This window comes from Cyphellophora attinorum (genome assembly GCF_001299255.1).
Source record: "Cyphellophora attinorum strain CBS 131958 chromosome Unknown Contig20, whole genome shotgun sequence".
In the NCBI taxonomy this organism is placed as follows: domain Eukaryota; kingdom Fungi; phylum Ascomycota; class Eurotiomycetes; order Chaetothyriales; family Cyphellophoraceae; genus Cyphellophora; species Cyphellophora attinorum.
In genome coordinates, this window is record NW_017253248.1 from 479,458 (window position 1) to 493,200 (window position 13,743).

The 13,743-nt window shown below is 43.3% G+C and overlaps 1 protein-coding gene across 1 annotated transcript; it reads left to right on the top strand.

Annotated features, from left to right (window-relative positions):
- Positions 1 to 4,806: 4,806 nt before the first annotated feature.
- AB675_1191 (uncharacterized protein) lies at positions 4,807 to 5,087 on the top strand (the record flags this gene model as incomplete). Its single annotated transcript, XM_018140809.1, has 2 exons — positions 4,807 to 4,848; positions 4,899 to 5,087. The coding sequence occupies 2 exons, from the start codon at positions 4,807 to 4,809 to the stop codon at positions 5,085 to 5,087; spliced, it is 231 nt and encodes a 76-aa protein (XP_017998047.1).
- Positions 5,088 to 13,743: the final 8,656 nt, after the last annotated feature.

Here is a 13,743-nt window from a genome sequence, read left to right on the forward strand (position 1 = left end):
CGGTCTTGGCGTTTTTAGTGTTAGCTTGTAGAGACTCAACGCCGCCATCACGGCAGACTTGCAGGCGGTGTAGCGCACCCAATTAACGACTTATGAGACCATCTCTTGGTGTTTTGAACGTGCCGTGAAGCACGCTATCAAATTAGTTGCCTATTGACTTCGTACGATGTCTCCTTACGAAGCTCGTTCAAATTGGTCACAATGCGGCCTCATCGGCACTTTTTGAAGTCGTTCAAATCTTGACTACTCAAGCCGTCACTGCTGAGTAGTTTCTTGTAGTTCTTTATGCCTGTAGTGTCTCTCTACCTCTTGCTAGCTACTGGCACTATTGATAGGGGCAGGTAGAAGTCGGCTTATAAAGGATCAGACAAGAGGTCAGGGAATTTGATTGTTCTTGGTAGTGCTTAAGGTGGTGGAGGTGGTAGTGGTAGTAGTGTAGGCAAACTTGCTATAGTAGCACCTCTTCTGTCTAGTGTAATAATACTATCACTATTGTCACTATCGTCACTACTATCACTGTTAGCAATAGGCGTTCCCAAAGTAGGCGCACCTATTTCTAGTACGCCTGCTTTAGGGACGTCTATTTAACTCTCAAAGTACTCGGCTAGTGTTGGTGATAGTGGTTTAGGTACGCCTACTTCAGGGACGCCTATCTTGGGTACACCTAGTTATTAATCAAGCATCTTTTAATGGTTATTAAGCTATTGCTATAGGATCTTAGCCTGCTGTTTATAGGCAGCAATATCTACCTCTTGACCTATTATTTCTCAAGATCTAATTGTGTCCTTCTTCTTCTTCTAATTGCATTTTAGTAGGATATCTAGTACATACTTTAGTAGCTACTCAAAATTAATAAGATTCAAGCCTACACAAAGCATCATATCAAGCGAACTATATACATTTCAATCGTAGTCTTAAAGGCTCTACAGATCTTAAAGTTATAGACGTGCCTGCTTAACTTGCCATAGCTTCTCATTAATCACAAGTCAGCAAGGTAATAGAACAATGTTTTATATAGTGCTATAGGTTGGGTACTAATCATATAGTGCTTTTGGCCCATTTCTTTACCAGTATAGATATAGCAGGCCTATTAGTATCATAATATCTTCTTCTAGATAAACAAGTAGCTAATATTAATAAGGTAGACAGAACTACCAGTAATAGCCATATAGACAGTCACTATTACTTACCTTGCTACATATCTCGTCAGTGTGCTTCTTCAAGTAGTTCCATTCGTTTAATATCTTATAGAGAGTATAGTAGCTAATTCAGCTATGTAGACTACAAAATACTTAGGTATTAAGAGACATTAGCTATTATTTACTACTATTCTACTTATCATTATTCAGCTCTTTATAGCGCCATAGAAGGCAATACGTGAGGTTCTTAGTGCTAGCTTCAAGAGTATCTTACCTATGCATTATAAGGTGAATATCTTAATGAAAGGACTCGCTAATTTATATAGTACTCTTCCCCAGGTTTCAAAGCTTCTATACGTGAGACGTCACAAGCGAGGGCTTAAATAGCACCTAATTCTGCTTAATATAGGCTATATCTACTAGTATCAGGTTATCAGTAAGGTTATTACGAGCCTTAATAAGAGTAATTAGTGTCAGCACTTATAGATAGTTCTAAACATACCTGTACAGACCCTTACTAGGTAGTTTCCCATTAGTCTCACTATATTTCTCACTAACACCCTAGATCTTGTCCTTTATATAGATCTATTTGAGATACCAGATAATAGCTTCTTTAGTATACTATTAATAGAGCTGCCAGGTCACGTCTAGACCAAGGCTAATGTTCTAGATAAGAGAGACAATTCTAGTGGCCTTGTCAGTCATCTAGACAGCTGGTTAAGGGCAATTATTTGGCTAAAAGACATTGATTCAAAGCACATCAAAGAAGGCATTGAGTATACCTTCCCACTCTCTAGATATAAAGCTAAAAGCAACAGGAAACATCCTATTCTCATTGGTAAGTCCAGTCATAATTAGTAGAGATATATAATAGCTGTTTATACTAAACATTGTATTAATAATAACAAGGAAGCTACTAATAAATCAACAGATATATAACACTATATCATAGTATCAGAACATCACCATTTCTACCTTCTTCATAACCACTTTACCCACCTTATCAACCTTATCATTAAAGAGTATATCATACTTAAATCTATTAGTAATCAGCACATAGCATATATCATCAAGCAATAGCAGATCGCCAACTTTAGTAGTCTAACCCCTGTTATAGTATATATAAGAATCCATTAATAGGCCTGCCGCCTTATTATCAAGATGATAACAAGCCTTAGGCCACTTTATTCAAGACTCGCGCCGCTATGTTACCCTGTTGAGGGTATCACAGTATGCTAGCGACCATGAATACACCTCTTCCCACTTGAATAGGTTCTCAACAGCATCATGACCTTCATAAGTATCAGCCAAAGCACCATTCTTCACCACCTAAGTACCTTGCAAAGAACCACCACACTTTGGGTTCAATAGGCAGTACTTAAGCAGGTAACCAAACTTGCGATTACCTGTATCCTGACTGCGCTGTGTAGTACACTAATTAGTACCAGGTTCCCACTCAACAGTAGTCTCAAGTCATCTATTACTACGAGACTTCTCCCTATAGTACACACAGCACTAGTTCGCTGTCCTCTAGATGCGATCTGGCCCCTTACCCTTAAAGCGGTACTATGTAGGACTAACGATATAAGCACTGGAGAAGAGACCCTAGTTATTAAGGTGGTGTGTATAGGCATTAATGCTTTTAAAGACCTCTCCATTAATAGGGAGGGCATAATTAGCTGGCTCTATAGCGAGCAGCATGTTCAACCAGACTCGCTGTTAATGCCTGGCAAGCACTGTATACGTTGGGGTTGCTTTAAGCGCATTGATTTGCGACCCAGCCATTGCGAACGTTTTAAATTGGCTTGACGAGGAGATAAGCTACAGCTTCAACTCTTAGATATTTAAATAGCGTTACATAGGACGGTTCTCTACAGGTAAGAAACAGCTCAATCTGAGGCCGTGCTGACAAGATATAGCCTCTGTAAGTGTTGACGTCACACCGCTACTTCGGCAAACTTGAACCTCGGTAAACACTAAAAACGCCAAGACCACCTCGCCAACGTCGAAATTGATCGAGACCCACAGCGACAGCACGAGAACACAAGAAAGAGAAGGCAATGAGCACAATTACTACTGAAAACCCATACAAATCTGCTCTCGGAGTTCTGTCCCGATTAGGTTTAGTGCTAGGCGAGATGGGCGAGCATTTGGGCGTCCCCGATACGTCTCGCTTCTAAAGACAACGGGACGTCAAATTTGGCTGAGGCAAAGCAAGCAAGGGGATGTGCGGACGTCTTGGGCCACAACTCAGTTTAAACTTCGGGCCGCTTGAAGCCCAAGAAGCTGCTGGTATAAACTTGATTGGGCTCGAAGGGTCTTTAGCGCTTGAGCTTAAGTCTGGACCTGTGACGCTAAGCTGCCAGCGTTAAAGTGCGGTATGTCTCCTGCGCACGTTACCATGAAGTGCGCGACACTCGAGTTGTGCAGAGAGCAGCGCCAATGCACTCTGCAGGACTTGAAGACAGGTGCCCGTTCCCCTAAAAGTGGCGCTTCATGTCGCTCATGGCCGTACGTATTTTTTCCCAGCGCAAAAAGCTTCATATCGTCCTGGTCACCTTTGCTCAAACAGCAACAGAGTACAGGCATCTCAAAAAGCACATCGTACAATGTGGCAAAAATGTATTGGCCATGGCACTCAGCTTAAGGCAAAACATCCGCCAAGCCTCAGTCTCATACCACTTCGGTACAATACCAGCTTCGCCAGCCGCAAAACGAACTTCTTAATTCGAGAGACTATTGGACGACAGGTGGTGGCGAACAAGCATCTCAGAAAATACGTGATGAAAGTTGAGGAGGCCCCGACGAACATGGGACTATGTCAAGTCAAAACGTGCGCCAAGGCTCAACAGCGATTTTTGTTTTGATCTATCTTTGCCAACCTTTCCCAGCAGAACAAGAAACCAATGCATCTTAGCGACCACAACTCCAGATGCGAGAGTCTAGCCTCACCTTGGGACGCATGTCAATAAGTGTGGGGAAGTCGTGCTAGGGATGGGACGAAGTTCAATGCAATACACGCGCTTGGCTTTTACCTTGACCTACGGTCCCATCAATATCAAGGACTTCCAACACTGTGTTACGACCCAGGCCGCAGTACGGTTAGCCTAGCCATACAGGGAAGGTTAAGCGAGCACTGAAGCCAGGAAACATCCCTGCTCCTGGGTAGCGATACAGGCATGTCACGTGACGAGCTTGGCATACATTGCTGCATTGCTGCACTGGACCAGTGCACCAATACACCAATGCACCTCACAGCTATACAGCACTATATAGAGGGACGCCCCATCCCGACCCTAGATAGGACTCTTCGTAGTCAACTTCGTTAACCAGTGAGTATATCTTGCTCGCTACCACACTGCTCTTAGTATATAACGAATAGTTCTAATTGCTATTCCATCATTTACTTTGGCCTAGCGCATAACCCTGTCATACACCCTCAGCTGCTAAACCCAGTTAAACCTGACATTCTGAGCAGTTCATAACACTTTGACTACCCTTATACAGTGTACAACACTTATGCCTAGTATTTAAGCCCTATCTCCTACTGGATCTACCAGGAGCACTGTTACCCACCAACCTACCCCAAGTATATCTAGCATAACAACTAACAACAATAGACTCTTTAGGATGAATCTCAAGGGCAAGGAAAGGATTGACCTCTATTATGGAGATCAAGCCAAGCTCTGAGCCTTTCTGGTTCAACTCTGTATGGCCTTCGCGCTGGGGGTTAGCCGATTCCCTAACGACCAATCTAAGGTGATCTTTGTATTGACTCACCTTAAGGGAAGTGCTTTTGTATGGTTTGAGCCCTACCTTATGGACTATTTTGGTAATGGTTCAGGGGCTAAGGCCAAGATCAAGCTGCTAATGAACTCCTTCTTCGAGTTTGAGAAGGAAATCAAGACTATGTTTGGGGACTCTAATGACGAATATGCCGCAGCCTGATAGATCCACCAGCTTAAGTAGACTGGATTGGCTACGCAGTATTATTCCTTGTTCTAACAAGTGGTCTCATGTCTGGGCTGGGATGAGGGAGAGACTGATGACGCCCTCCGCGACTTGTTCTATCAAGGCTTGAAGGCGGAAGTCTGTTCTTGAATGATGCCTCCCCTTCCTGAGAACTATTAAGGGATGGTGGATACAGCAATTGATATAGACAACTGCTTGTATAAGCTCTGGATAGAGAGTAGCGGAGGACACTTTATACTAAAAGGAGGAGGATATTAAGGTGGCTAACGAGGTAATACTGACCATGGGGGCTATACTCTAATAGATCTTGATACCATACAAGCCAGCTCTCCATACAAGGGACGCCGCTATAGTAAGCCATTAAGCAAACACAAATGGGAGAAACGATGAAGAGATAACCTGTGCTTCAATTGTGGAAAATCTAGACATTAGGCGAGAGAATGCCAAAGTGCACCCGCCGAAGAACTGCATATGATGAACAATGAATCAGCTAGTATAATAGGAAAAAAGGCCAACACTATTATGAGCGCCACTGAGTTAGTGGGCGACCTTGAACCCTATAAGGGCAAGGACATAGTATAGAAGGGATTCAATGAAATCCAAGATGAACTCTTAGCACAATGGGCCCAGGGCAAGCTCATGCTTAAGAACTATAAAACAAAGCAGCTAGAAGTATAGCACTTCTACCTGGTAAATAGGAGTATGGCCAACCCTGACAAGGCCATCCTCTTGGGCTATATAAGCCAGGAGCTCTACGAAAGGTGGAACCATAGAGTTATCTCACTATACGCCAGGAACATCGAGTTCCTTGGTATGAGCACCTATGCACTACAAAATGGTCTTATAATAATATAGAATAAGGAAAATACTTCTGAGGAGGAGCTGGACCTGTTCTGGGGCTACACTAGAGAACTAGCCTACCGAAGAAATCAACAAGAAGACCACAATATGTTATTATGGACAGTCTGCTATAATGACTTGTGTCTCATACACAAATCCAATAAGGACACTATAGGATGGTATCCTAAAGCTCTGAGATATCAATATAGCAAAAGCCCCCAGGAAGGCTATACACTGAATATAATGAATACTGAAAGCCCTGAGATCAAGATACCCAACTCTATACTGACAGAGGCGTCTGAGACCTTAGCTAGTACTTTGGATAAAAGGGACTCAGACAGTGACACAAGCGAAGAGGAAGACAACATCCCTGAGGCTCTGGAATATGATTGAGCCACTAAACAGTCACTATTTATAGTCATTAGGACAACGTTGGAATTCCTCCAGGTTGTCACTAACTATTAGAGAAGGACAGCATGTAATAGAAGCTGTGGGAACAGTACACAGCACATCTATGTCCTATTCAATCCTGATATACTCAAGCAAGACGTACAAAGCTTCACCCTGTAGCTCTATCTAGATGATGAATATACTGAGAAGGAGAACCTTCACATTTATCAGCCCTACCCCTAGGAATACAAGGAAACTATACTTACACTTCTTAAGGGACTCCAGGAGTGTTTACTAGAATAAAGGGAGAAGGCACACGCCAAGACAGCAGTTGAAAAAGAATCACTCAGCTTGATAGTTAAAGGAAGAGATGTTATCGACAACATTATTGATAATCGAGGAAACAAGGACTTCATAGCAGAATACTTTCAGTATGTTAACACCAACTGTGCCCTGTTCATGAAGGACCACCAACACCTATCTAATATTAACCCACACTACCCAGATTTCAACATTCACCCAATATACCTCTGGGATATAGTCAAGTCAGGACAAACATATACAAATAACACCTGTGAATAGCTACTATACCCATATATACACTTCCTAAAAAATGAATAGGGAGTAGATATACAAGGCAAATCTACCCCATTTATACATCTCAATCACTAAATCTAGACATGATCCTATCAGAGTATCACTCAACTTATATAGTCCTTACAGCTGAGTTAAACAAGATACTGATTAGGGTAATACTGGACTCTAGAGCCAATAGAAGCTATATAGGGACTATCCTGGTTAACAAACTTAAAGATTAGGTTCAGCCCAAGGAATGGCCTTATCCGCTAACCATAGCAGATAGGACACCAGCTGATTATAATGATGGCTGGATCCACAATGAACTGCGCAATATACACCTAAGAATAAACAACTATAAAGAACTATTATTGCTTGATATAGTTAAACTTAAATATGATATAGTGCTAGGTATAGAGTGGCTATCACAGCACAATCTAGTAATTGACTGGACTAAATAAATGCTTGAATTCTGGAATTGCAGTCACAGAACAATAGAAGACTGATTATCTTTAAAGGTACCTTTTGCAAAGGCAATATAGGTGTGACCGCGAGGTAGGGTTCTAGCTGAAATAGTCTCAGTAGATATATCTTCAGTATATAAAGATTTTGAGGATGTGTTTAACGAACTAGTAGGGAGTGCTGCTCTATCAGAATATTAACCATAGGACTACATGATACCTATTAAAGAGGGCAAGAAGCTAACGCACTACACTAAGCCCCAAAGACATACTAGGGAGGAGGAAACCTTCCTCCAAGAGTACATAAAGAAGGAACTCGAAAAGGGGTTTATACATAAATCCACCTCACTAATTGTGTATGGAGTTGTCTTTATAACAAAGAAAGACAGCAAACCCTAGCTATGTATTGACTTCCAACTAACCAATGCAATCACTATTAAATGGAGACACTCTCTACCTTGTATTGATAAGTCACAAGATTAACTACTCAGTATAAAGTTCTACACCACTCTAGATATAAGGGATGCCTTCAATAGAAATAGGATGGCTAAGGGTGAGGAATGAAAGACAGTGTTTAACACCTGATAGGGTCTTTATGAGTATCTTGTAATGCCCTTTAGACTAACTAACACCCCTGTCACTTTCCAAGTATTGATTAACAAAACCCTGAAAGGATACCTTGACATTTTCTGCATGACATATCTTAATGATATTATTATCTTCTCGAAAACTATAAAGGAGCACACAGTTCACGTTAGAAAGGTACTTTAGTGGCTCAGGGAAAAGAAGCTCCCTGTAAAACTCAGCAAGTGTGAATTTCATAAGCAACAAGTAGTGTTCCTGGGCTACATTGTATCCAATCAAGGACTGGAACTAGACCTAAAGAAAATTAAACCGCTATAGCAATGGCTAACGCTAGCAAATGTTAAGGATGTACAATCCTTCCTAGGCCTGGCTAATTACTATAGACAATTCATTAAAGGATTTTCAAAGATCGCGGCACCACTTACAAACCTAACCAAGAAAGAGGTTCCATTCACTTGGACTAACAAATATAAGGAAGCCTTCAATGGTATTATCTAGCGACTAACCACCGCGCCAATCATTACATTGTTCAACCCCGAGCGAGAAGCGACACTGGAAACAGACACGTCCAACTATGTGATTGGCGGCTGTTTAACATAGAAAGAGGATCAAGGTAAGCTATAGACTGTTGTATATTTCTCCCACAAGATAATGAGACTAGAGCTCAACTATGATATACATAACAAAGAGCTACTGGCAATAGTGGAATTCTTGAAGATATAGAGAGTATACTTATAGGGTACTAAGTATCCCATTCAGATCCTTATGGATCATAAGAATCTACTCTATTGGACCACTACAAAGGAGCTGAATCGAAGACAAGTCAGATAGTCTGAAACACTCTTAACATATTGGTTCAAGATAACCCACATCTGAGGAACCAAGAATAGGCGTACCAACACCTTAAGCTGAAGACTAGACTACAAGGCTGGGAGCAAGCCCAAGCCTGTCTTGATACTCAAGCTTAATAATAGATCATTGGTCTACAGGAAACCAATAATGAACACACTCACGCTGATGGAGATCGGCCTAACTGACAAACAAAAACAGAGTGTAATTAGGGAACAATATGATTTAAGGACAGCAGGGCACTAAGGAATCAGCAAGATAATTAAACTTATCACCAGAGACTTCGACCCTTGGCCTGGGCTGCGGAAAGATATGGAAATCTACATTAAAGACTGTGAGATATATACCAAAACAAAGCACTCTAGACATAAACCCTATAGACTGCTTATATCCCTGGAAATGCCTAATAAATCATGGTTGTTAATAGTGATTGACTTTATCACTAATCTACTACACTCCCTAGATCCCCTTATAGGTATAGAGTATAATGTGATTATGATGGTGGTGGAATAGCTAACGAAGTGGGCTTACTTTATACTATTCCTTAGAACAGTAAAGGCTATTGATCTTGTCTATGTGTTCATGGATAAAGTCTTTGCGCGACATGGGATACTAAAGGAAATCATCTCTGACAGAGACAAGCTATTCACATCAACTTTCTGGCAATCACTTATAGATCTATTAGGTACCAAGCACAAGCTATTGACAGCATTTCATCTGCAAATAGATAGCCAAACAGAAAGGACAAACTAGGTCCTTAAGTAATATCTCTGATGCTATTTAAATTATGAGCAAACTAATTAGGTCGAGCTATTACCCACAGTACAGTTTGCTTATAATAACAGTGCTGCCTAGACAGACATCTCTCCTTTCTTTGCAAACTATAGAAAACACCCAAACCTGGACACAAACTCCAGAGGAATGAAACCTATGGCCAACAAAGCACAGGTTACAACGTCACGAATGAAAGAATTACACCAGCTACTTCAAGAATATCTCAAGGAAATATTAATGAAGACAACCAAGTACGCAAACAAAAAGAGGACTGAGAGACTAGCCTGAAAGAGGGAGGGATGGTCTACCTACTCAGAAGAAATATCAAAACACGACGACTCAGCAGCAAGCTGGATTACACGAAACTAGGACCCTACCGAATCAAGAAACAATATGGGCTAGTCACATTTAAACTGGAGCTTCCAAAACATATAAGGATTCACAACACGTTCTATATATCACTCTTGGAACCTGCTCTAGGCAACGCATAATAATCAGACGAACCAATCCCGATTGCGAAGGAATCACAGGAAGCACAACATAATAAGACAGAGGTGGATTGGATTATTGGCCACAAATTCGTTAACAATATTCTCTACTATCTAGTACACTAGAAAGATAGTCAGCATAATGACGACACTTAGGAACCTCAGGGAAAGCTTACCCTCACACAAGTTTCGGTGTACCACCAGAACCACTAGACCCCACAAGAACTTCAGGTTACTAAACAGAAAGCCAGTTAATGGAATCCGTAATCGGCAAACCCTCAAAAACAAAGTCAGGAAAGTCCCCCGCAACTTGAGCCTTAGGCATACTTAGCACCTCTTTGGCTGTATACCAGGGATATCCTTGGCAGGAGTGTCCAAAGGAATGTTATCCAATACTCCCAGCGCTATTATCTCCCTTCGCAGCATCCAACTTGTTTTCTCTTCTAATTTCGCAATGGAATCCTGGATCTTGTTGTCCACCTCCTTAGTCTCTACCAAGACCTTGCGCAAACAAGCAATCTCCCGACGCTTCAGGCGCGATTTTGACTAAAGCTGTTTCTTATATTCAGATGTTTTCTGGTACTCCTCTAGCGCAAAAGTACCGTCACAATCTCTTTGGTGCCGCAGGCACTCAGCATATTTAACCAATTGTTCACAGTTATAATAGCACACCATGTTGTACTCCACACACTCAGAACACACAACTATGGCTTTGTTATTGGAATCGGAAGAAAGGGCCTCAGTAATCTCAAGGCGACAAACGTTCCAGGGTACTCTTGGCTTGGAAGATTTCGTTTTCTTAATACCCTTGGACTTCGACATTATCAGCCATGAGGAGGAAGAGAAGGACTTGGCCCTTCAGGCCGGGGAACGACCTACCTTAAGTACTTGCGTGGACACAAGAACGATAGGAGGGGGAAAGTGTTACGACCCAGGCCGCAGTACGGTTAGCCTAGCCATATAGGGAAGGTTAAGCGAGCACTGAAGCCAGGAAACATCCCTGCTCCTGGGTAGCGATACAGGCATGTCACGTGACGAGCTTGGCATACATTGCTGCATTGCTGCACTGGACCAGTGCACCAATACACCAATGCACCTCACAGCTATACAGCACTATATAGAGGGACGCCCCATCCCGACCCTAGATAGGACTCTTCGTAGTCAACTTCGTTAACCAGTGAGTATATCTTGCTCGCTACCACACTGCTCTTAGTATATAACGAATAGTTCTAATTGCTATTCCATCATTTACTTTGGCCTAGCGCATAACCCTGTCATACACCCTCAGCTGCTAAACCCAGTTGAACCCGACGTTCTGAGCGGTTCATAACACACTGACTGACGTACGTTTCAGAGCACCTCTTCATTGTTGTGCTTAGAGCCATAGTCACAGGTAAGGTATTATTCCCTGCTATGCTGGGAAGGTCTAGGGCAGAGTCAGCAGTAAGTAAGTAAGTAAGCCTTAACTCATGCCATGCCATCTGAGTTACATTGCTGACTAACCAGCCTCCTCTGCCCCTTTTGATATACTTCTTGAGATGTTTGCACTGTCACGCTTCGACTAACAGCCACTGGAATAATACTGTACTACTTAGCCATGGGAAAGCTCAAGTCTTCGAGTGAGGACAAGCAGATATGTTTTCTTGACCTGAGTCCCATGTCTATCAGGTCTCTCCCATACTTTATGATGTGCTCTTCAAGATGCTGACACACTGTGGGCTTCCTATCAGCGGTCATTAGGGTTAATTGCTTCTTCTTGCACTGAAGAAGGGCTTGTCAAACGGAATGTCCAGCCCTGCTTGGCACATATCTGACCATCAACGAATCGAAGTCTATGCCTACGAAGATCACCCCACTATCTGTTACGTACTCTTCGAGGTCGACCTACATATCGCCCCGCGAATGATACTCGACTAGATGCAAAGGACCTTGTTACGACAGGCAACGCCAGTCCAGTCCAGTCCAGAGTCTGTATGAGGCTTGGCGCATGTTCTGCCAAGATTTGGGTCCTATGTCTAGCAAATCTTTCCCACACAACATTATGTGTTATCTGAGGTGTCTATATTCTGTCAAACCCTGATCACCAGTTGCTGGGATGAATTTGTTTCTTTCTATGCTGGCAAAAGCTGGGCCAGAGTCTTTATTAAGCCCCAGCGCATAGTATCTCTGCGCAGACCTTCCTACGCTTATTCACGTGTGATCGAAGCTGTTCATACACAGACAGATTTCTATCAGCAATCGCTACAATCAAACTATCCCTCGTTGCGCCGGAAGGGCGGGCTGGTGTGGAGTCTCTGGTAGTGCCACGCGCCCAAACCTTGCCAGCTTGCCCAACGCAACAAGAGACAACTTCAATTCAGCCACCTTTAGGATGTGACAGACACTGCATGGACACTCTAGTAGACATGTGATAAAGTATGGGGAGACTCTAGTGGGGATGGTACGCAGGTCGAGGCAGTGGAACTGGAGAGTGGGTAGCAGACGCTAAGCTTCAGTCGAAATTCAGAAGGTTAAGGTCTCACGGCTACAAATATGCTCTTTGATCCATGTATGCCTGTCTGATGTACTCGAGGTGGTTAGAGATCTCAGAAGATAAGTGGACAGAACAGGACAGGCTGGGCTACCGTGGGACTAGAGGAGCAAGAAGCGACGTGAGGCGCCAAGCCTCAGCTAGTATCCTTCGGAATCGAATTTTCAGATCACTAAAGACACTATTTGATCTGCACATACTCTTTCGACGTGTTGGAATGGCCGCATGACTTACATAAAAAGTCGGCAGGTATGGGACAGGTCTGCTGGCGATGGGAATAGAGTGCGGACAAAGCGCCAAGCTTTATCACGTCCAGAGACTCCAGACTTCGGATGTGTACTCCCAGGCGCCGAATTGCCATCTTCGGTTTGGTGGCTATGAATCCAAGTCTAGCGGTGTACAGACGTCCTGCAGCCTACGTGATAAAGCGTGGGGAAGGCTTGGTAGGGATTGGACTCACGACATGAGACCAAGCTGACGCCGAAAGCAAGTCCAGTAAAGCACGACCATCATTTCTCGGGCGATGTCCACACACCTCGCAGCGCGGGAGAGTTCCTTCTATACGGAGACTCTTTGTTCAATGTGCTAACGTGTATATGGGGGCGTTCGAAGCTGTAAGACAACGAAATGACCCCGCGAGCCCGAAGACACGACTTAGTGTTCTAGAAAGGAGATCTACTGGTGGATGGCTTCACGAACGTCGGTACATCTGCAAGAAGTCCTTTCGGATGATGTGGAAGGACAAATCTTCTTGTCGCGGCTCGGCGTGCGAACAGAATCACGACGAGCCTGTCGACTTTGGAAGAATACAAGTCCATCCAGACACACTGACGGTGCTGTAGCGATGGGCGATTGTGTCGCCATCTGATAGTTTCACAGTTCACCTTATTGCCTGGAGTGACCCAGTTTACCGGATCGACAGGTGTACATGTCCTCTTCTACGCTCCTTTGCATTCCCATCATTGACCCTTGACCGGCCTCCTCTCAGGTCCGGGCGAACCGGTGTTCGTCTGCTGGAGGAGGTTGTTGGCTACGGCTCACCAGTGATGTGTTCAAGGGCATCTAGTCACGCCAGAGTGAGATGTTGGTTTGGGGAGACTAATAGAGAAGGTCTTGCTTGGTCAATGCTAAGTTTGCGA